Consider the following 23,224-nt stretch of genomic DNA (forward strand, 5'->3'; position numbering starts at 1 on the left):
CTATGACCTTTATTTTGACATATTTTGGCATACTATACTATGACTTTTATTTTTGACATATTTTGGCATACTATGCGATGACTTTTATTTTGACATATTTTGGCATATTATACTATAACTTTTATTTTGACATATTTTGGCATACTATACGATGACTTTTATTATGACTTTATTTTGGCATACTATACCATGACTTTATTTTTACATATTTTGGCATACTATACTATGACCTTTATTTTGACATATTTTGGCATACTATACTATGACCTTTATTTTTTACATATTTTGGCATACTATACTATGACCTTTATTTTGACATATTTTGGCATACTATACGATGACTTTTATTTTGACATATTTTGGCATATTATACTATGACCTTTATTTTGACATATTTTGGCATACTATACTATGACCTTTATTTTGACATATTTTGGCATACTATACTATGACTTAATTTTTTACATATTTTGGCATACTACAGGACTGTCTCAGAAAATTAGAATATTGTGATAAAGTTCTTTATTTTCTGTAATGCAATTAAAAAAACAAAAATGTCATGCATTCTGGATTCATTACAAATCAACTGAAATATTGCAAGCCTTTTATTCTTTTAATATTGCTGATTATGGCTTACAGCTTAAGAAAACTCTAAAATCCTATCTCATAAAATTTGAATATTTCCTCAGACCAAGTAAAAAAAAAGATTTATAACAGCAAAACAAAATCAAACATTTGAAAATGTGTTTCCAGGTGTTTCGAGTTAATTAGACGATTCAAGTGATTTGTTTAATACCCTACTAGTATACTTTTTCATGATATTCTAATATTTAGAGATAGGATATTTGAGTTTTCTTAAGCTGTAAGCCATAATCAGCAATATTAAAAGAATAAAAGGCTTGCAATATTTCAGTTGATTTGTAATGAATCCAGAATGCATGACATTTTTGTTTTTTTAATTGCATTACAGAAAATAAAGAACTTTATCACAATATTCTAATTTTCTGAGACAGTCCTGTATACCATGACTTTTATTTTGACATATTTTGGCATACTATACTATGACCTTTATTTTTACATATTTTGGCATACTATACTATGACCTTTATTTTTTTACATATTTTGGCATACTATACTATGACTTTAATTTTGACATATTTTGGCATACTATACGATGACTTTTATTTTGACATATTTTGGCATACTATACGATGACTTTTATTTTGACATATTTTGGCACATTATACTATAACTTTTATTTTGACATATTTTGGCATACTATACTATGACCTTTATTTTTTACATATTTTGGCATACTATACTATGACCTTTATTTTGACATATTTTGGCATACTATACTATGACTTTAATTTTGATATATTTTGGCATACTATACTATGACTTTTATTTTGACATATTTTGGCATACTATACTATGACTTTTATTTTGACATATTTTGGCATATTATACTATAACTTTTATTTTGACATATTTTGGCATACTATACTATGACTTTTATTTTGACATATTTTGGCATACTATACCATGACCTTTATTTTGACATATTTTGGCATACTATACTATGACCTTTATTTTTTACATATTTTGGCATACTATACTATGACCTTTATTTTGACATATTTTGGCATACTATACTATGACTTTTATTTTGACATATTTTGGCATACTATACTATGACCTTTATTTTGACATATTTTGGCATACTATACGATGACTTTTATTATGACTTTATTTTTTACATATTTTGGCATACTATACTATGACTTTTATTTTGACATATTTTGGCATACTATACGATGACTTTTATTTTGACATATTTTGGCATATTATACTATAACTTTTATTTTGACATATTTTGGCATACTATACGATGACTTTTATTATGACTTTATTTTTTACATATTTTGGCATACTATACGATGACTTTTATTTTGACATATTTTGGCATATTATACTATAACTTTTATTTTGACATATTTTGGCATACTATACTATGACTTTATTTGTACATATTTTGGCATACTATACTATGACCTTTATTTTTACATATTTGGGCATACTATACTATGACTTTTATTCTTACATATTTTGGCATACTATACTATGACTTTTATTTTGACATATTTTGGCATACTATACGATGACTTTTATTATGACTTTATTTTTTACATATTTTGGCATACTATACCATGACTTTATTTTTACATATTTTGGCATACTATACTATGACCTTTATTTTGACATATTTTGGCATGCTATACTATGACCTTTATTTTGACATATTTTGGCATATTATACTATAACTTTTATTTTGACATATTTTGGCATACTATACGATGACTTTTATTATGACTTTATTTTTTACATATTTTGGCATACTATACCATGACTTTATTTTTACATATTTTGGCATACTATACTATGACCTTTATTTTGACATATTTGGGCATACTATACTATGACTTTTATTCTTACATATTTTGGCATACTATACTATGACTTTTATTTTGACATATTTTGGCATACTATACGATGACTTTTATTTTGACATATTTTGGCATACTATACTATGACCTTTATTTTGACATATTTTGGCATACTATACTATGACTTTTATTTTGACATATTTTGGCATACTAGTACTGTCGCCTCACAGCAAGAGGGCCGTGGGTTCAATTCCCGGTCAGGGCGGTCCTTCTGTATTACACAACTTCCATCTGCTGATTATTTTAAAGTGATGATTTTAAATTATTTTGTGATTTCAGCCACAGAGGATAATTTATGCTACTGTTAAAAATAAATAAGAAATATCCTCATTTCTGTAAAAAATAACAAATTAAAAGTATTTAACGTTCCAGAATCGAGCAAATTTGGGAGATTTCGTCAATTTTAAAGGCTGAAAACATCGAATTACAATTCATGTATCTGTCATCAGAAGTTAAGTTACTTTTCCACAATATGAATATGAATGAATATTTTTAATGCATACAAAATAAAAATAAACTTCAAATTGGGGAATTAATACTTTATTTTAGTCACTTTATATTAAGTAAGTTTTACTCTCATATTATATAATATACAATGTTTTATAAAACACGTAAAGAAACGACAGAAACCACAAAATGAAGTGAACATGGGATCTTTATGAGAGTTCAGTGAGATGAACATGTACACACACACACATACACAGAGACACACACACACACACAGAGACACACACACACACACGGCGACGCTGTTTGACTTTTGAAACGATGAGTTGTTTTTGGGGGTTCAGACCCATAAGCCCCGCCCCCCGGCTAGAAGGCGGCGGGCCGGATGAACATGCGCGCGGCCTTCAGGCTGTAGCCGGCCGGTTTGTATGTCGGCCAGGCGACGCCGTTCCCCTCGCCGCCGCCGCGCGCCCCCTGGTGGTAGACGCCGTTGAGGTTGGCCGACTGGCAGCCGGGGCGGTGCCACCAGCCGCCGCCACCGCGCGCCGCGCAGCCACCCCCCCCCCCGGCGCCGCCCCTGTCGAAGGTGCTGAACCTCGTGCCGGCGTGGGCCGCCAGGGCGTCGCCGGCGTCGCCGGTGTACGCGGACACGCTCAGCGGGTACCCCTCCTCCTCCGGGCCGACCGCCACGGCGTACTCGGCTAAGGCCACGCCCCCTTCCCAATCCTCCAGCTCCACCTTCAGGATGCTCTCGCCGCCCCGATTGGTCAACAGGTGGAGGTTCTGGTTGCCGAGCCAGAACTCCCCCTCGCCGCCGGCGTCCACCGAGCCGAAGCCGCCGCGGTACTCGGCCCAGGAGCGGTTGAAGCCGAGCGCGCCGCCGCCGCCGCCGCCACCACCACCGCCGCCGCCGCCCCTCTGCTGCACTAGCAGCCACCCGCCCATTAGCCCCTCCTGCTGGCAGAACACCTGCACCACCTGAGCGGGGTCCGCGCCGCCGGGTCTGATCTTAAACAGGCCGTTGGCTTCCCCTTTCAGGTGGTTCTGGCGGGCCTCCACGCAATCTGCGGACAGAGGGGGGGGGGGGGGGGGTTAGCTTGGAGCGGCTAGCTTGAATGCTAATGCAGCGTGAAAAGCGCTAACGGTTAAAGTAGCTCGGTGCGAGTCGGATTCTGTTTGGGGGGTTTTGACCTTCAAGTTACTTTTATTAAAGGTTTGGACATAAATCTCTCATCAACATCCGCTGGTGTGGCTACGCTAATGCGTGCTAATGCGTGCTAATGCGTGCTAACGCGTACTAACTGTAACTTTAGCTGTCGTGCGTAACAATATTTTAACTTTTTAACGCAAAGACATTTTTACAAATCAGATCGCCGTCGTGCAGTTTTCACTTTTATCCATTTATTGAATTAAATGTGCGCTGATTCTGTTTACTTTGTGTTCACGCAGCAGCCGGCGTGCGACTCGCTAGAAACAGAGAATAACTCGGATATTAACGCAGCGCTAACGCTCTTCATCGTCTTTTTTCTACTCAATGACCCCCTGAAATATTCACACATCTAAATATTCGAGCTACAATCAACAAAGATCACCGAGTCCACTTCAGGTTTTTTTTCTTTTTGGGTACACGAGGCGAGCTAGCTGAAGCTAACGCTCGCCGTCGGCTGAGTGGTTCCGTCACTCGGTACCTTTTCCTATATAATCGGCGTGGCGCTCGGTGCGCGAGCTCTTCACGCTCCGGGCGTGGAAGTCGGGGAGGTCGTCCTCGACGGCGCCCGTCTTGAAGAGGCCGAGGTCGTCGCCGAACGGATCGCTCAGGTCGAAACCCTTGGTGCCGCCGGAGTGGACCGCCTTGGTCAGAGACGAAGACGAGGAGGAAGATGATGATGACGTGAAGCCGGGGAAGAAGGCGCCCATCCCTCCCTTGGTGAAGTCCGTCATGCTCCGGCACTCGGGTCCTCCCTCGATCACCTCCTCCGTCTTCTCCACCGGCCCGTCCTTGGAGTGGACGATGGTCTTCCTGATGCTCCGGGAGCAGCCGGCGGTTCTGGTGGACGTGTGACCTCCTGTGGCCGGCTGGCTGGGGGGGCCGGCGCCGCCGCCGCCGCCGAAGATATCGCCCCCGAACTCGGTGATGGATTTAGAGGAGGAGCCCGATGAGGGTTTGGACTGAGCGTACGTCGTACCTGAGAGCTTGGAGACGGTTGCCGGTGATGAGAAAGAGCCCTCCTGCTCGAGGATGAACTCAACAGTGTGCACCTGGAGAAGAAGAAGAAGAAGATGAAGAAGAAGAAGAAGAAGAAGAAGAACTTTAGCAAATGTGTGTTGTTCTAATTCATTCCATTTATGGTAAAGAGGAGTAGAGTTCTCTGGTTGTATAGAAGTCTATGCTTCATGTGTTAAAGCTGCATTCTCTCTCCTGACCACCAGGGGGCGACTCCTCTGGTTGTATAGAAGTCTATGCTTCATGTGTTGAAGCTGCATTCCCTCTCCTGACCACCAGGGGACGCCTCCTCTGGTTGTATAGAAGTCTACGTGGTACACCCTCACATCGGGGAACATGTCGGTGTGCTGGCCTCCGCCCAGGTCCTTGGACTTGTGCAGCGTGTTCACCGCGACGTCCTTCATCGGCCGGCTCTTCATCACGTGCAGCGTCCCCACGGACTCGATGTTTTGGGACGAGTCCAGCTGGTTGATCTGCAGACGGGGAGCAATGCATCATGGGAAAGATTTATAAAAACTCTGCGTGCGAGTGGGAGAAACCAGACAAAGCGCTTCTCAACAAACAAGGAGAGCAAAAGATGGTTTGGGCTTTTACACCAGGGTGTGTGTGTGTGTGTGTGTCTGTGTCTGTCTGTCTGTGTGTGTGTGTGTGTGTGTCTGTGTGTGTGTGTGTGTCTGTGTGTGTGCTCACCTGTTTCTCCAGGGCCGTGTAGCTCTCGTGGTCCACTTCGTACTTCGTGTAACTTTGACACGAACCTTTGCAGGAGCGGAGCTTAATGTCGATATCCACCTGACCAGAGGGGAAGATATGAAGTATATACATATATATATATGTATAAACGTGTATATATATATATATAAATATACATATATTTATATATATAAACGTGTATATATATAGGTATATATATATGTATATACATATATTTATACATATATAAATATGTGTATATACATATATATATACACGTGTATATATATACATACATATATATATATATACACGTTTATATATATATATGTATATACATTGTCTATATATGACATACTGTAGATATACGTGTTGTACACGTCTAATTGTGTTAAACTGTAAATAACTTATACATTATATGTAATTATTATAAATCATCTTCATATTTAATTCATCACATTTGATGGTTAATGGAAATTGTTTCTACATTTAATTAAATTAAATTAGATTTTTCTTTTTTGACGCAGCAGCAAAACATTTTTACAAATATAAAATAATTTAATTAAATAGTGGGCTGTATTACATTTATGAGTTTAAATAAAAAAATAAAAATGTAATTAATATAAAAGCATCCCATTTTAATCTGGTCTTTTCATCGGGAATAAAATCATAAAAAAATACAAGTAAAAATAAAGAATTATTTCCACGGAAAAAATTTAGACGTTGACCCGGTTGGGTCTGACCCTGTTGACCCGGTTGGCCCGGTTGACCCGGTTGGGTCTGACCCGGTTGACCCGGTTGGGTTTGACCCTGCCGGGCCTCCGTACCTCCAGCCTCTGCATCTCCACCACCTGGTCCTTGACCCGGTCCTTCAGGGCCCTCAGGATTATCATCTGACGGTCGATCCGGATCTTCATGTCCGTGATCCTCTTACGCAGATTCTGGGCCAGGTCGTAGTAGATGTTGCCGTTACCTGGATGGGGGGCAGGTGAGGGGAGGGGGGGGGGGGTGGAGGTATTAAGTTAACTCTGATAAAAATATTTGACATTTTTATCTCTGTTTCTTTGATTTTCTCTGTAATATAATAAACACATAAAAAAAATATGACATTAAAAATGTTTTATTTATTTAATTAATTATTTAAAAAATAATTGTCAAACAATATAATCTATATTTACAATTGTTGGATGTGTTAGAAAACTCTCCCTATAATATTTCTTAAACTATTTAACGTCCTCTCTGTTTCTATGATTTGTTGTCACGTGACTGTTGGTGTCATATGGTTCAATCATGACGTCATAGGTTCACTGAGGAGCTCAGCATTTTATGTTTTTAACACAATCTGATTAAAGTTAACGGATTATTTGTGGCGAGATTTTAAATGAGAACAAAAATAATAAAATCCCATTTTTTAAGATTCGTTTTTTGTGTTCAAACGATGAGTTCAGGGGCCGTCGGAAATGACGGTTATCTGTACTTTTGGGACTGTTACTGACCGGACTCCAGCGTGAGCTTTTCGGCCAGCTGGGTGTAGGTCTCCTTGGAGATCACGTCGGTGGACCGGTGCTGGGCCCGGTTCTGCTCCAGGAGCTGGCGGATCTTCTCGATCTTGGTCAGCGCGCCGTGGTCGTAGTGGTCCATCAGGCCCTGGATCCTGCAGCCCGACGGGCACTTGGGGCCCTGAAGGGGACCCGGAGACCCTCGTCAGTTGTTGTTATTATTAGTTATCAGTTAGTGTTATTATTATTATTAGTTATCAGTTATTGTTTATGATCGTTGTTTGTTTGTATAAATAAAATAAATGTAATAAATTAATATTTATTTATGTATATATATATTGATATATGTACATATATATATGTATATAATTGATACTACTAGTAATATAATTTCATATACATAATTCATACATAAATTATTATATACATAGTATAAATGAAATGAATAAATAAATGGAATAAAAATTAAAGAAACGTTAAAAGAATTAAAAATTAAATAAAATAGATAAAATAAATAAAATAAACAAAACAAAACAAATAAAATATTTAAAAAAAAGAAATTAACAAAAAAATATAAATGAATGTGAAAATGTAAAAGAAGATGAATGGGACAAAGGTAAATAAATAAGTACAATATTTATTTTCTAAATATATATTTTCATTGAGGTGTCATATAAGATATGAAAGGATAAATCATAGAGTAATATTACTTCATCTTCCTCTACGTGCCAAACAGGTACTTACTCAGACAGTTCTACTTATTCATGAACGTGATGATCGTGAAAGGAAGCTCACCCATTGGTCGTCCGTGCAGAAAGGCCACTCCTTCTCAGTGGCACACTTATCAGACCTGGTGCCTTGCTCAACGGGCCGAGATCCTCTGGGGTCCACGACGGTGGCCTAGAGACAAGAACCCTGAAGTCAGACTCCAACTCTTCGTATTATTCAATAATGATATAATAATCTCTTTTGCTGTGGAGCCCCGTGACAAAAGAGACTTGAGTCATAAGTGTGAATTAATTTATGGTTTTCATGCATTTAAATAAATTTATTGAAACACATTGTAATGACATTATAGTGATTATATATTAGTTTGTGAATCAAACACTTTAATTTTTATAAAACCTTTTGCCTTTTGTTGGTTTAGGATCATTCAAAGTCACCAAAGTTGTGAAATAATAATATATTTAAAATGATTTATAATATAGTAAAAACCAGGTTGAAAGGAAGTTGTGTGTAACACATTAAATTACAAATTACACATATTTCAATAACAATGTTGCATATGAATATAATACTTAAAAGAATATATACATATAATTAATTCTTTCTTTTAATTAAAAAAAAAGTATGGGAAAATAATTTTACAAATTACATAAACAAATGGTAAAATAAAGAAGTAAAATACTTTAAAATATATATTTTAACAATTATTTATAAGTTGTGCCTAATAAATTAAATTACAAATATTTGTATCAACAATATGGCATAGAATTTATTTTACTGAAAGAATATATCCATATAATAATTAATGAATGTTTATACTTAGTTTAAATATATGTACATTTTATGAATTAATAATGCTGACTTTAAAATATATATAATTTCTGATACATTTAATGGCATATTAATGAATGTTTTAGGTTTTAAAAAGAAGCAGCCAAACATTTAAAACTTAAACATAAATGAATTCTCTTCTCACCCGAGACGAAGCCAAACAAATCGCTGCGAGACACACGAGCACGTCGAGGCGCTGCATCTTGGTTCTGTGCAGAACCGTTCCACCGTGGCTCATTTGAAGCCTCCTGGGGGGGGGGGGGGGGGATGGTGAGTCAAAGGGTCAAAGGTCACGGGGTCAGAGGAGGTCACCTGTGTGGAGGCGGTTTGTTTCCTCAGAGCAAACAGCTGATGAGCAACTGGGACGTGGGCGGGAACGTCAAACAGGAACGTCACCGGTTCTCCGGGAAGAGGAACGCAAACACCAGATCACTGAAGGTCAAAGGTCGAGACACAGAGCAGAGTGAAGCAGCAGCGCCACCTAGTGGCCCCAAACCCATACTGGGACCTAAAAAACACAATTAAATATCCTTTGGGTTCTGTGCAGGTTTAATATTAATACACAAACGAGTTGAAAATGACAAGTTGACCTTCACAGAGGTGATTCATACAGGACCGTTGACCTTCAGACAGGACATGTGACCTTCAAACATGACATTTGACCTTCATACAGGACCTTTGACCTTCCAGGGGCTTTTGTTTTGGTGGCTTCATATTTAGGCGGAGATTCAGTGTCAGACCAATTCTGAAGTCAAAAAGATTTATTTTCTTTACACACACAATTATTCAGCGTAGTGACGAGTTGTATTGTTAATGCACCCCACAGCTTGAAGGCCGGTCCGCGGGTCACGGTTCAGAGGGTCTGGGTTCTGTGGTCTGGGTTCAGAGGGTGTGGGTTTAGGGGGTCTGGTGGGTCAGCCCGTGAGGTGCTGCAGCAGCCTGAAGCTCTTGTGGCAGCGCTCGAAGGGTTTCTCCCCCGTGTGAATGCGCGCGCGCGTGCTTGCTCTTGTCGTTGAACTGCTTCCCGGCCGTGGTGCAGCCGTAGGGTTTCTCCCCCGAGTGGACCATGCAGTACTTCTTCAGGTTCACGGCCTGGCTGAAGGACTTGCCGCACTGGGAGCAGCGGTGCGGTTTCTCCGGCGTCTCTGGGTCGCCCGGCGCCGCCCGTCCCCCGGTGCGTGGCGCGGTGCGTCTTCAGCGCCGACGGGTTGGTGTAACTTTTCCCGCAGGCGTACGGCCTCTCGCCCGTGTGGCCTCGCTCGTGGACGACCAGGTGCTGCAGCAACCGGCAGCCCTTACCGCAGTGAGAGCAGCGGTACGGTCTCTCCCCCGTGTGCGTCATCGTGTGCTTCTTCAAGTTGCTCCTGCCACTGAAGGTCTTGGGGCACACGTTGCACTTGAAGGGTTTCTCCCCGGTGTGCGTGAAGCCGTGCGCCGCCAGCGCCGCGTGGACCCCGAAGCTCTTGGGGCAGAGCGCGCACCGGTACGGCTTCTCCCCGTGTGGAGCTGCTCGTGCTGCTTCAGCTTCGCCGGCTGCTTGAAGGCCGCGCCGCAGCGGCCGCAGGCGTGAGGCCCCTCCCGGGAGTGGCTGAGCATGTGCGTCTTCAGGTCTCCTTTGCGGGCGCAGCTCTTGCCGCACCGCTCGCAGGTGACGGTCTTCTCCCCCGAGTGGGTCAGCCGGTGCTGCCGCAGCGTGTTCCACAGGTAGAAGCTCTTGTCGCAGCGAGCGCTGGCGTGGCTCCTCTCTCTCGTCCCGTCGCGGTGCTCGCTGCGCCCGTGCAGCCTCAGGCGGCGCTCGCTCCGGAACGCCTCCTCCTTTAACTCCACCTCGACGAGACCCGGAAATGTCATGCAGTCCACCAGGCAGACGGAGAGACGCCGCGGAGCCGAGAGGTCGTCTGGGGAGAAGAAACGTCAACCAATCAGGACAGGAGTTAGACTTCAATACAAATATGTAATAGAATTAATTAAATACATTTTTAAAAAGTAATTCAATAATTGATTAAATAAATTACATTTAAAAAACTATTATATAAAAAAATAAAAATAATTTGTACAAAATATTTGTACAAAATAAATAAATCGAAAAAAATATTAACATTTTTAAAAAACACAATAAACATAATTAAACAAAATTACAATTAAATACATTTTAAAAATCATAATAATAATACAATAAATATATATATATTTTACGTCCTAATCATATAAATTGTGCGTTTTCATAAGGAAATAAAATCATTAAAGAGAATAATAAGTAAAAGGAAAATGTTTACACGTTTTCTAACAACAACAACAACATCGGTCTGTATCTGACAACAGAATCCTTGTTGCTGATCGTGAGTTGCATTGAACAACATAATGTTAAATCTACTTCCTGTTAACTCATCAACGCTTTTCTTTGAGTTACTTGTTAACTCATCTCTTGAGCTCTGATCTGGTTACAGGTGGATGAACCATGTGGTGGTGTTGCTGCTCACCTTCCGGCCTCACAGCTGAGCTCGGGTCAGCCGGCGGGGGAGACGCCATAATGCTAGAGGTCAAAGGTCAGAGGTCGTCTACAGGACGACAGGAGACACATCACATCCTTTACTGCATTGAAAGTACAACAGAAAATACTCCATGACATCAATAGATATAAAGTGAAATAGATTACATATATCCATCCATCATCAATACCGCTTCATCCTCATTAGGGTCGCGGGGGCGCTGGAGCCGATCCCAGCTGACATAGAGCGAAGGCAGGGGCCACCCTGGACAGGTCACAGTCCATCTCAGGGCTCATATACAGGACTGTCTCAGAAAATTAGAATATTGTGATAAAGTTCTTTATTTTCTGTAATGCAATTTAAAAAACAAAAATGTCATGCATTCTGGATTCATTACAAATCAACTGAAATATTGCAAGCCTTTTATTCTTTTAATATTGCTGATTATGGCTTACAGCTTAAGAAAACTCAAATATCCTATTTCTAAATATTAGAATATCATGAAAAAGTATACTAGTAGGGTATTAAACAAATCACTTGAATCGTCTAATTAACTCGAAACACCTGGAAACACATTTTCAAATGTTTGATTTTGTTTTGCTGTTATAAATTTTTTTTTTACTTGGTCTGAGGAAATATTCACATTTTATGAGATAGGATTTTAGAGTTTTCTTAAGCTGTAAGCCATAATCAGCAATATTAAAAGAATAAAAGGCTTGCAATATTTCAGTTGATTTGTAATGAATCCAGAATGCATGACATTTTTGTTTTTTTAATTGCATTACAGAAAATAAAGAACTTTATCACAATATTTTAATTTTCTGAGACAGTCCTGTAGAGACACACAACCATTCACTCTCACACCTACGGGACATTTAGACATCAATTAACCTGACTGCATGTCTTTGGACTGTAAGAGGAAGCTAAAGAACCCGAAGGGAACCCACGCTGCCACGGGGAGAACATGCTCCACACAGAACGACCGCCCACACCGGGAATTGAACCCACAGCCCTCTTGCTGTGAGGCGACAGAGCTAGCCACTACACCACCGTGCAGCCCTATATAACATATATATGATCAAATAATATGACAGGATTATAATTATTGATGCATTAACTTGTTAATCACTTTAAAGGGTTCAGCTGAAAATTAAATAAATATATATATGGCATTTATTTTTATATGTATAAGATTTTTTTTTAAAGTGAATTAAAAAAAGTATATATGTATATATATTATCTATACTTTTTTTAAATGCATAATATATATATATATATTTGTATTTATATAAATAATGAATAAATTAATATATATATATATATATATATATAACCCCACACACACCTGTATATAACTGGATTTCACGCTTCTATCGGACACATTAAGATTCGGTTCAAGTTGTTCAGTGTTTATTAAAAATAAAACGTAAATCCACGAAAATATTTACCGTCTTTACCGGGCTCCACGTTGGAGCTAAGCAGCTGATGCGCGCGCAACTCCGCTCCCCGTGCCCTGTAATAAACGTCCCCTCGTGACTTCCGGTTCTCTCGTCTTTTCACAAACACAATAACATCCCAAAGTGAGAAGAAAAGAGTTGAACCGTTGAACAGAGGAGAGAGAGAGGAGCGGGTTCACTTCCGGGTTCCTGTGACGTTAAATGCTGCCCCCTCAACCAATGGGCGCCGAGGAAAACGGAGAGGGGAGCGGGCTGTTTTTTATCTTTCGCTCCAATCACTGAGCCGAGTGTAAACAAAGAGACGGCAGCTCGTTCAGGACAAACATAAGATAAAACGCGTTTTGCACTAAACTTCTTTTTTACTGCCACGAGTTTAAAATATTAAATCAGTGTCTAAATGTTGAATATTTTAGAGGTTTTATATTTTTAGAGTTTCAGTTTTAAGAAATATTTCATGAAAGAACTTCTACTGGAAGTTAAAATAGTTTTAATTCACATTTATCTGGAGGAAAGCAGCAGACAACAATTGGCGTTATAATTACCAGAACGTAAAAGTGGAATCTACAACATCAATAACACAAGATTTACATATAGGCCTTATTAAAATTAAATGTAAATTTAAAAAATTATAAAAAATGTAATTAAATGCAACATTTAAAAATGTAGAAATTAATTTTTATTACAAATTCAGAAATCTATAAATTTTAACATTTATAATTTCTTGTATTTAAATAAAATAAATATGTATATAATGATATTCAATATTGATATTATGTAATACAAACTTTGATTTTTTATTACATCATATTATTAAAATGTATGCATATGTCTCCAGAAATGTAAAGCTGCAGCCGGTTGAAGGTGGGGCTGCTTTTCAAAATGTTTCTTTAAAATATATAAATGAACCCAAAGTAAAAATGAGGAGCGTTGAGAAGCAAAGAGTCGGATTCACGATTAAATCTATTCCAACTAATTGCAACCAGATGAAGGACCGGAAGTGAAATAACCCACAACCACCACCAGAGGGGCGCCACGTGATCACTGTTACCAATGACAGGGGAAACAACATGGAGGCTGCTGCACATGCTCTTAATGTTCAAGTATTTACATTAAAGTATGTACATTAAAGTATTTACATGAAAGTATTTACATTAACGTATTTACATTGAAGTATTTAAATTAAAGTATTTATATTAAAGTATTTACATTAAAGTATTTACATTAAAGTATATAAATTAAAGTATTTATATTAAAGTATTTACATTAAAGTATTTACATTAAAGTATTTACATTAAAGTATTGACATTAAATTATTTACATTAAAGTATTTATATTAAAGTATTTATATTAAAGTATTTACATTAAAGTATTTACATTCAGTGGCGGTGCGTCCATAGGGGGCGCTAGGGCGCCGCCCCTCTTACAATTTTGAGATGAAAAAAAGAAAAAAAAGGAAGAAAAAAATACATCCTGTCAAAAAACATAATATGCCAAATCATTTAAATAGTAAATATACCGTGTTGACGTGCTAAATGTGTGTGGGAGACCGTCAGCCTGTCAACAACCACTTAAGTTAATGTGAAAAAATATAATATATCGCCACTCATCCTCACGGAGAGAAGCCCCGCCCCCTTTACGGGACACCGGCCCAATGTGTGTGTATGGGAGCGAGTAAACATTTCAGTCGTTTCGGTAAGGACGGCTTCTCATTGGAGGATGAAACGTGAATCTTGGGTCGCAAAAATGTGCGCTCATTGGCCAATGACATCGTTTTATTATTTCACGTGACTGGACTATTCGGCCAATCAGAGACCGGTATCGTTCCCTCAGCCAGAGAGCTCCACGGAGCTACGGGAGCAGGTAGCTAACGGAGCTGTCAGCTGGTGCTCAGTGAGTAATGCTGTTTAGTTTCCCCTGTCTGTTGTTCCAAAGGGACTGAAACTCTCTGGACTACAACGGGGGGAGGGGCCTAAAGAGCTGCAGACAAGTGGAAAGCACGAATCTTGCCGCAGTTATCTAGCTAAGAGCATGGAGCTAACGAGCTAACAGCATGAAGCTAACCCTGTTTGCAGAGCAGAGCAGCAGAAGGAGACAGAACTGCATCGAAACACAACGAAGAAGTTCTGAAAAACAGACACATTCCCTCAAGAATAATGGAAACAGGCTGGTTACAGACATGATGACTTTAACCAGAGTTATTGAGAAGTTTGACCACTTTAAAGAGAGGAGCTACTTGTCTTGACAGTAGTGGGTCTGCTCTGTCACCCAGGCACGTGCACAGATAGAGCCCTAGTGGTGCTCAAGCTCCGCCCCTTTGCCCTGGATGAGTAAAGTGCCCTTTCTGCTGGAGACACTTTTTTTTAATTCATCCGTATTTAAGAATAAAAGTTACTCTTTCTGTCATCAAGTCCCCCCAAATGTGATTTAATATCCGACGGGGCATTTATTTGAGTTCTTGTGAGAATTTCGCCTCGACATGCTCCGTGGCGCTCACGAGCCCCCCCCCCCCCCCCCCCCCGCCGCGCCCCTCCCTCCTCCACTTCCTCCTCCGCGCATGTGACTGACTCAGTCATGACGTCATAGTTTCACTGAGGAGCTCAGAACTTAAAGTTGTGAATCTGATGAAAGAACCCAGGGACGGACCGTCGCTGCCCGCGGCTGCCAGCTGGCTTCAGGGTTCAGAGGGTTTTTAAACTTTGTGATCGTTAAAAAAAGTAGTTTGACTTAAAAACACATAACAACAAATATATAAAAAACAATGTCAGGAAGTTGTGTTTGGATCCTCGTTCCTGTGGCGCGGCGATAAAGCGGCGCCACACATGTGTGTGTGGAGAGGAAAAAGAAGGAAATAGATTCTGAGCCTCGAAAGAAGAGAAACCCCGCGGGGCGTCAGGCTGATAGCAGATAAAGACTAGAACAATCAATGTATCACTCACTCACTCACTCTCACACTCTCACACTCTCACACACTCTCACACTCACACACACACACACACACACACACACACACAGGCTGGATGCTTTCATATTCTCTCTTTTGAAGGCAGATCTTTCTCGAGTCCCTTTGAAGTCGATGTCACTGAAGTTGTTGGTTTACGAGCTTCAAATTACGAAGATTTCCGTTTCTAATACTCGTGTTTTCTTATTGATCACGACGATCAGCGGTGTGATGCTGGAGAGTCTCATCAAGAGGTCTTTAACGCTGTTGGGATGCAGGTCCTCCGCCCTCCATCTTTTTTTAACGAGTGTATCGGTCACAAAAAAATCTTCTAAAACATGCCGTGGATTTAAAACCGAAGCTCAGGACTGAGATCAGAGGATCTGCAGAGAAAATGTAGTGCATTCTCTCTCCTGACCACCAGGGGGCTCCTCTGGTTGTATAGAAGTCTATGCTTCATGTGTTAAAGCTGCATTCTCTCTCCTGACCACCAGGGGGCTCCTCTGGTTGTATAGAATTCTATGCTTCATGTGTTAAAGCTGCATTCTCTCTCCTGACCACCAGGGGGCTCCTCTGGTTGTATAGAAGTCTATGCTTCATGTGTTAAAGCTGCATTCTTTCTCCTGACCACCAGGGGGCGACTCCTCTGGTTGTATAGAAGTCTATGCTTCATGTGTTAAAGCTGCATTCTCTCTCCTGACCACCAGGGGGCGACTCATCTGGTTGTATAGAAGTCTATGCTTCATGTGTGAAAGCTGCATTCTCTCTCCTGACCACCAGGGGGCTCCTCTGGTTGTATAGAAGTATATGCTTCATGTGTTAACGCTGCATTCTCTCTCCTGACCACCAGGGGGTGACTCCTCTGGTTGTATAGAAGTCTATGCTTCATGGGTTAAAGCTGCATTCTCTCTCCTGACCACCAGGGGGCGACTCCTCTGGTTGTATAGAAGTATATGCTTCATGTGATAAAGCTGCATTCTCTCTCCTGACCACCAGGGGGCGACTCCTCTGGTTGTATAGAAGTCTATGCTTCATGTGATAAAGCCGCATTCTCTCTCCTGACCACCAGGGGGCTCCTCTGGTTGTATAGAAGTATATGCTTCATGTCTTAAAGCTGCATTCTCTCTCCTGACCACCAGGGGGTTTAACAAAACTAAACTCGGTCTCAGCTGAGACGTAGACCAGCTGTTCTTTGAGCAACTTTTAAATGTTAATATTACGGAATATTTGCTGCTGTTTAGCTTTTCATTATTGTCCTATATTGTCATTTCCTCTCTCTCCTCCTCCCTCTCCTTCTTCTCCTCCTCCCTCTCCTTCTTCTCCTCCTTCTCCTCCTCCCTCTCCTCCTCCCTCTCCTTCTTCTCCTCCTCCTCCCCCTCCCTTTCGGCTCACGGGGCCTCAGATGGACGCTAATTGGCATCTGATGCATTTTTTATGTTCAGCCACCCAAATGACACTCTGCCTGCCACGGTGTGTGTGTGTGCGCGCGTGTGTGTGTGTGTGTGAGAGTGTGTGTGTGTGTGTGTGTGTGTGTGTGTGTGTGCGTGTGTGTGTCCGTGATCTTGTGATGCCATTAGAAGTAAATGTGTTGTGTTCTTCTTGTAATCTCGTGACAGGAAGTCAGTTTGTGCTCATCTTCAGTCCTCCCAGCAGACGCCTTAATGGCAGGGAGGGAGAGGGAGAGGGAGAGAGAGGAAGAGAGAGAGGGAGAGGGAGAGAGAGGAAGAGAGAGAGGGAGAGGGAGAGAGGAAGAGGGAGAGAGAGAGGGAGAGGAAGAGAGGAAGAGAGAGAGGGAGAGAGAGAGGAAGAGAGAGAGGGGGAGGGAGAGGAGAGATGGGTGGATGAAGGTTTTCCACATGTCATCATCACAGGTGTAAATAATCATCAAAAGGTAAACATATGAAGTGAGTATAATGTTTAAAAAACAACGAGAAAAACGACTGTGGCAGCTGGCTCTAATTTGGCCTCGGCTGCTGGTGATTTGCAATCAGTCAGCAGCCGAGGCCACGCTCATAAAAGCTCTCAGTGGAGAGTGGCGGGCGAGGAGTGAGCAGAGGCACCGTGCTGCGGTCTGCTCGGTGTGTGTTTTGCCAAATAAAAGCATGTCATTGAGCGAAACCTCTTGGTGCCTGGCTGGTCCTTGGTGCGGGAAACCTACGGGTAGCGGCATGGATCCTGCTACAACGACCAAGAGATTTACAAGGACTACAAAGAGACAGGACTACAAAGAGGCAGAACGGACTACAAAGAGACAGAATGGACTACAAAGAGACAGAAAGGACTACAAAGAGACAGAAAGGACTACAAAGAGACAGAACGGACTACAAAGAGGCAGAAAGGACTACAAAGAGACAGAACGGACTACAAAGAGACAGAAAGGACTACAAAGAGACAGAACGGACTACAAAGAGACAGAAAGGTCTACAAAGAGACACAACGGACTACAAAGAGGCAGAAAGGACTACAAAGAGACACAACGGACTACAAAGAGACAGAACGGACTACAAAGAGACACAACGGACTACAAAGAGACAGAACGGACTACAAAGAGACAGAACGGACTACAAAGAGACAGAAAGGACTACAAAGAGACAGAAAGGACTGCAAAGAGACAGAAAGGACTACAAAGAGACAGAACGGACTACAAAGTGACAGAACGGACTACAAAACGGACTACAAAGAGACAGAATGGACTACAAAGAGACAGAACGGACTACAAAGAGACAGAACGGACTACAAAGAGGCAGAAAGGACTACAAAGAGGCAGAAAGGACTACAAAGAAACAGAACGGACTACAAAGAGACAGAAAGGACTACAAAGAGGCAGGAAGGACTACAAAGAGACAGAAAGGACTACAAAGAGGCAGAAAGGACTACAAAGAGACAGAACGGACTACTAAGAGGCAGAAAGGACTACAAAGAGACAGAAAGGACTACAAAGAGGCAGAACGGACTACAAAGAGACAGAAAGGACTACAAAGAGACAGAAATGACTACAAAGAGACAGAACGGACTACAAAGAGACAGAACGGACTACAAAGAGACAGAAAGGACTACAAAGAGACAGAACGGACTACTAAGAGGCAGAAAGGACTACAAAGAGGCAGAAAGTGACTAGTGTAATAATCATATTCTCTATGCAAAAACAAAAACAACAACAACATTATGACTCGTGAATTAAGAGAAACCCGCAGCCAAAAGTCTGGAAACTAAAAAATGGGCAAAATCTATTTGTGTCTTTTCTAAACAAAAGGACTAAAAGTAGAAATTAAACAGAAGTTTACATCAACGTAACAATATGAAAGACAGAAAAGAGAGGAGCCCGAATGTATGACGCGGTGCACACAGCCGGTTGTCACGGTAACGCTCTGCCTTCACACGTCTGAGAGGAACCTGACTGAAGTTACCAGGAGCCTGCGAGTCGCTCCGGAGGGAATAATGAAAGATGAAAAGAATGTTTCAGTTAATCACAGAGAAACAGGAGGACGTGACCTCTGTGCTGACATTCTCTCTCTCACGGGTACTTATGTATAAACTGTGACATTTATGACACATTATGACACATTATAACACATTATAACACATTATGACACATTATGACACATTATAACACATTAAGACACATTATGACATTAAAACACATTATGACATTATGACACATTATAACACATTATGACACATTATAACACCACACACACAAACACACACACACACACACGCACACACACGCACACACAGCCCCGTGGTGTTGCGTTAGCTTAATGTCTGCAGCGGCAGATGGAGCGGCGTGTGTTCTGACATGAAACACAAGCAGCTCCGCGCGGTGGGCGGGAGATCCATAAACACACAATGCACACACACACACTTTAACACACACAAACCAACACACACACATACACACACAGCTAGGTTAAGTGCCAAACACATCAAGGACACAGTTCAGTGAGTATTGATCGCTGTTTGCAGAGCGCAGCGTGTCAACATCATCTCAATGCAATGTAGTGTGTGTGTGTTAAAGTGTGTGTGTATGTGTGCGTGTTAAAGTGTCTGTGTGTGTTAAAGTGTGTGTGTGTGTGTTAACGTGTCTGTGTGTGTTAAAGTGTGTGTGTATGTGTGTGTGTTAAAGTGTGTGTGTGTATGTGTATGTGTTAAAGTGTGTGTATGTGTGTGTGTGTCAAATTATGTGTGTGTATGTATGTGTGTGTTAAAGTATGTGTATGTGTGTTAAAGTGTGTGTATGTGTGTGTGTGTGTTAAAGTGTGTGTATGTGTGTGTGTTAAAGTGTGTGTGTGTGTGTTAAAGTGTGTGTGTGTGTGTGTGTGTGTGTTTTCTCGGCTGACTGACAACTGGCCCACTGAGCTGAGCCTGAGGGGAACGTTGCTCAGATCTGATGAACTCACATCAGCAGAACTCTGGAGCCTTTAAAGGAACCCGAACTAGTAGTTTAGATCAGATTAACCAACCTAACTAGTAGTTTAGATCAGTTTAAACTAGGGCTGTCAGCGTTAACGTGTTAATCTATGCGATTAATTTGGCCGCGTTAACGCACAAAAATATTTTAACGCAATTAACGCAACTTTGTTTACTTCCGGTGTTCGTTGAAGTTTTTACACTCAAACCGAGTGTCAAACCGCGGCAGTACGGTTTAACACTGTTTCCGTTTTTAAAACAATTATTTCTCCTTGAAAATAAGGATCATAAATGAGTTTAACTCGTGGATGAATCAGTCGGGTTTCCTCCTCCGCTCCTTCCTCCCGTCTCCCCCTCTGATACTCAGAGGAACGGAGTGGCGGGCCGTGCATTTTCTATCTAGGCCTTCAATGCCGTCTTACTACAGCTGAACAACCTAATGTAAGATATTAGTTCACCAGTGTTCCGGTGCGGGGCTTTTATTGTGAAGGAGCAGACGGAAAAAGATAAAGTTGTCGTGTTTCTTGTGTTATTAAGTAACGTAAAACCCTCAGTTACACTGAGAATTCAGAGAATCGTATCGTACATGTATATGTATATTTATATCGATGTATGTGTGTATTTATACACACATACATCGATATAAATATGATGAAGATGAAAGTTCCTGTTTACCCAAACACATGACACAATTAATGAGTCTTTTCAATATGTCCCTCTTGTTCTTCACCTGTTCGTTGTGCAGCTCCGTTGCCGCTTGTTCGTTGATCTGTAGATCCGCTCCGTGTCCCCAAAAGTTGTCAAAGCACCGATGCTTGTAGGTGCCGAGCCGTACTCTAGTGTCTCGTTGCTGCCTCGCTTAGACAACTCAAGTTTGCAAAGCCAGTGTGGCTCCCAACACCAAATCCATCACTTGCAACAGGCATCCCCAGCAGTCCAGTGTGCAGAGCTTCTCGGAGCCTGAGCCATCGGTAGCGCTCGTAGTTGGAACTTTGAAAGTGGCGAACGAACCCCTGTCCCGCCTGTGACGGGCTTTGTAGCGTCGGCGTCGGTCTTAAAGTTCGTTGAGAATGGCCTTATAATGATATCCTCGACCAAATCGATATCTTCTCCTCCTTCCGCCATTGGGGTTGAACAAACAGCTTAGTAGTACGCAAATTATTTCGTTTATCAAATTCAGTTTCCTAGTTCTGAGGTTCTGCATCTACCTGCCCATAGACCCCACCTCTCAATATTGGTAATCCAATCAAAAGACGTGCAGCCCTCCGCCTGCTAGCTGGCTCCTGTGCCGGTTCCGGGGCCTTCGAGAAGGCCTAGAGGAGCCAACTCTAAAGCTGATTGGTTGACACAACATCGTCATTCCCATTCACTTGAAGCTACCAGCGCCTTCAATGTTGATTCTGAAGGCCTAAGGGCAGATTTTAGCCCCCTGGCAACACGCATGGCTGAATATGATTGGATAAAAGATCTAACATAAAGACCAGCCCTCCAAATCTCAACCTGGCGCTGGCAGCAGCGCAACCAAGAGGAACGCTATGAAATTAAGAGAATAACTCTTACTCTGGGAAATAATTGAATACATATTTGTGGGCAAATATATTTAGAAAAAAATATATATTCTGATGATGTTTAGGCCAGCAGAGAAGGCCTTGCTGGCCCTGACGGCCCGCCACTGGAGGAATGGAGGGGCGACGTGTCGGGGGACGCGGCGCGGAGAGAACTCGTCACACGAAACCTTCACCGTGATTGGTCAATCCGTTTGTCTGTCAACATTTTGGGGAAAAAACAACCAATGAACACTCAGTAAATCACAAAGGACCTCCCACCTCACAGGTGAGGCTCATTAGCAGCCTGTCAGTCAGAGAACCAGAGAACACGGCGCGAGGACAATGTGCCTCATTGAATAGAGCTGAGATTGTTCTGGAATGTTTGATGTAGAACACGTGGGGATGTGTCACATGCAAAAGACTTTAAAAGGGGAATTTACATGTTTTTGTAAAATGTATACCTGGTGACCTGGTGCAGCCAGAACAACCTGGAGCTCAACGCTCTAAAGACAGTGGAGATGGTTGTGGATTTCAGGAGGAATGCAGCCCCACCCCCCCTCTCATCCTGTGGGACTCCCCCGTCGACGCTGTGGAGTCCTTCCGCTTCCTGGGCTCCATCATCACCCAGGACCTCAAGTGGGAGCTGAACATCGGCTCCATCACCAAGAAGGCCCAGCAGAGGATGTTCTTCCTGAGGCAGCTGAGGAAATTCAACCTGCCAGGGAGAATGATGGTACAATTCTACACGGCCATCGTTGAGTCCATCATCTGCTCCTCCATCACCGTCTGGCACCCTGCAGCCACAGCCAAAGACAAGCGCAGCTGCAGAGCATCATCCGCTCGGCCGAGAGGGTTATCGGTTGCAATCTGCCTTCCCTCCAGGTCCTGTTCACTTCCAGGTCACTGAAGCGGGCCGGAAAGATTGTCGCTGACCCCTCCCACCCTGGACACTCCCTGTTCGAGTCCCTCCCCTCGGGGAGGAGGCTGCGGTCCATCAGGACAAAGACCACCCGCCACACCAAAAGCTTTTTCCCGTCGGCAGTCGGGCTCATCAATGGAACCCGGGACTGACTGACTGTCACCCCCAGGACTACCACCTCTTCTTCCACCTTCCTCTCTCCGCCTTCTTCCCGCTCCTTCCTCTTCCTCCTCCTCCTTCTTCCTCCCACTCCTCCTCCCTCCTCCTTCTTCTTCCCTCCTGGAGGCCTCCTCTACACACGCCACATGTAACATACACTTTTAACTAAAACACACCACTTGAAGCACACACCCAAACACTTTCACATTATTTGTTGTCTTTCTGTCGTGTTGATTGTTGTTTGTTTGTCATGTCCAAATGTTGCACCTTCCGCCAAAAAAAATTCCTCGTTTGTGTAAACATTCCTGGCAATAAAACTGTTTCTGATTCTGATTCTGATTCTGATAAAATGAGCCCAGCCTCCAGAGGGTTAACGTGACA

General features: G+C 41.9%; 2 protein-coding genes across 4 annotated transcripts; both read right to left on the reverse strand.

Annotated features, from left to right (window-relative positions):
* Nucleotides 1–3,144: 3,144 nt before the first annotated feature.
* Nucleotides 3,145–9,177, reverse strand: fga (fibrinogen alpha chain). Its single transcript, XM_056443362.1, has 8 exons — nt 9,070–9,177; nt 8,163–8,267; nt 7,365–7,548; nt 6,696–6,841; nt 5,869–5,967; nt 5,505–5,651; nt 4,643–5,213; nt 3,145–4,018 (listed from the first exon to the last, which is right to left on the reverse strand). Exons 1-8 carry the CDS (start codon nt 9,160–9,162, stop codon nt 3,321–3,323), a joined length of 2,043 nt encoding a protein of 680 aa, XP_056299337.1. The 5' UTR covers nt 9,163–9,177; the 3' UTR covers nt 3,145–3,320.
* Nucleotides 9,178–9,227: 50 nt separating this feature from the next.
* On the reverse strand, nt 9,228–23,185 carry LOC130212245 (zinc finger protein 669-like). 3 transcript variants are annotated; one of them, XM_056443441.1, is made up of 3 exons: nt 22,227–23,185; nt 11,405–11,482; nt 9,228–10,822 (listed from the first exon to the last, which is right to left on the reverse strand). In XM_056443441.1, the coding sequence occupies exons 2-3, from the start codon at nt 11,451–11,453 to the stop codon at nt 10,278–10,280; spliced, it is 594 nt and encodes a 197-aa protein (XP_056299416.1). In that variant the 5' UTR covers nt 11,454–11,482; nt 22,227–23,185; the 3' UTR covers nt 9,228–10,277. The 3 variants fall into 3 exon arrangements, with proteins under 3 accessions (XP_056299416.1, XP_056299413.1, XP_056299415.1); XM_056443438.1 differs by lacking the exon at nt 22,227–23,185 and adding an exon at nt 12,862–13,025; XM_056443440.1 differs by lacking the exon at nt 22,227–23,185 and adding an exon at nt 12,862–13,025 and having other exon boundaries at nt 11,405–11,516.
* Nucleotides 23,186–23,224: the final 39 nt, after the last annotated feature.

The sequence above is a fragment of the Pseudoliparis swirei genome, chromosome 21 (assembly GCF_029220125.1).
Source record: "Pseudoliparis swirei isolate HS2019 ecotype Mariana Trench chromosome 21, NWPU_hadal_v1, whole genome shotgun sequence".
Taxonomy (NCBI): Eukaryota; Metazoa; Chordata; class Actinopteri; order Perciformes; family Liparidae; genus Pseudoliparis; species Pseudoliparis swirei.

Excerpts from the sequence above, each read along its gene's own strand:
- fga (XM_056443362.1), bottom strand. The coding sequence starts at position 9,162 with ATGAGCCACGGTGGAACGGTTCTGCACAGAACCAAGATGCAGCGCCTC. Across the intron at positions 5,652-5,868 it reads ACACGGCCCTGGAGAAACAG|ATCAACCAGCTGGACTCGTC; the intron begins GTGAGCACACAC and ends CCCCGTCTGCAG. Across the intron at positions 5,214-5,504 it reads ACACCGACATGTTCCCCGAT|GTGCACACTGTTGAGTTCAT; the intron begins GTGAGGGTGTAC and ends CTTCTTCTCCAG.
- LOC130212245 (XM_056443441.1), bottom strand. The coding sequence starts at position 11,453 with ATGGCGTCTCCCCCGCCGGCTGACCCGAGCTCAGCTGTGAGGCCGGAA. Across the intron at positions 10,823-11,404 it reads CTCAGCTGTGAGGCCGGAAG|ACGACCTCTCGGCTCCGCGG; the intron begins GTGAGCAGCAAC and ends TCTTCTCCCCAG.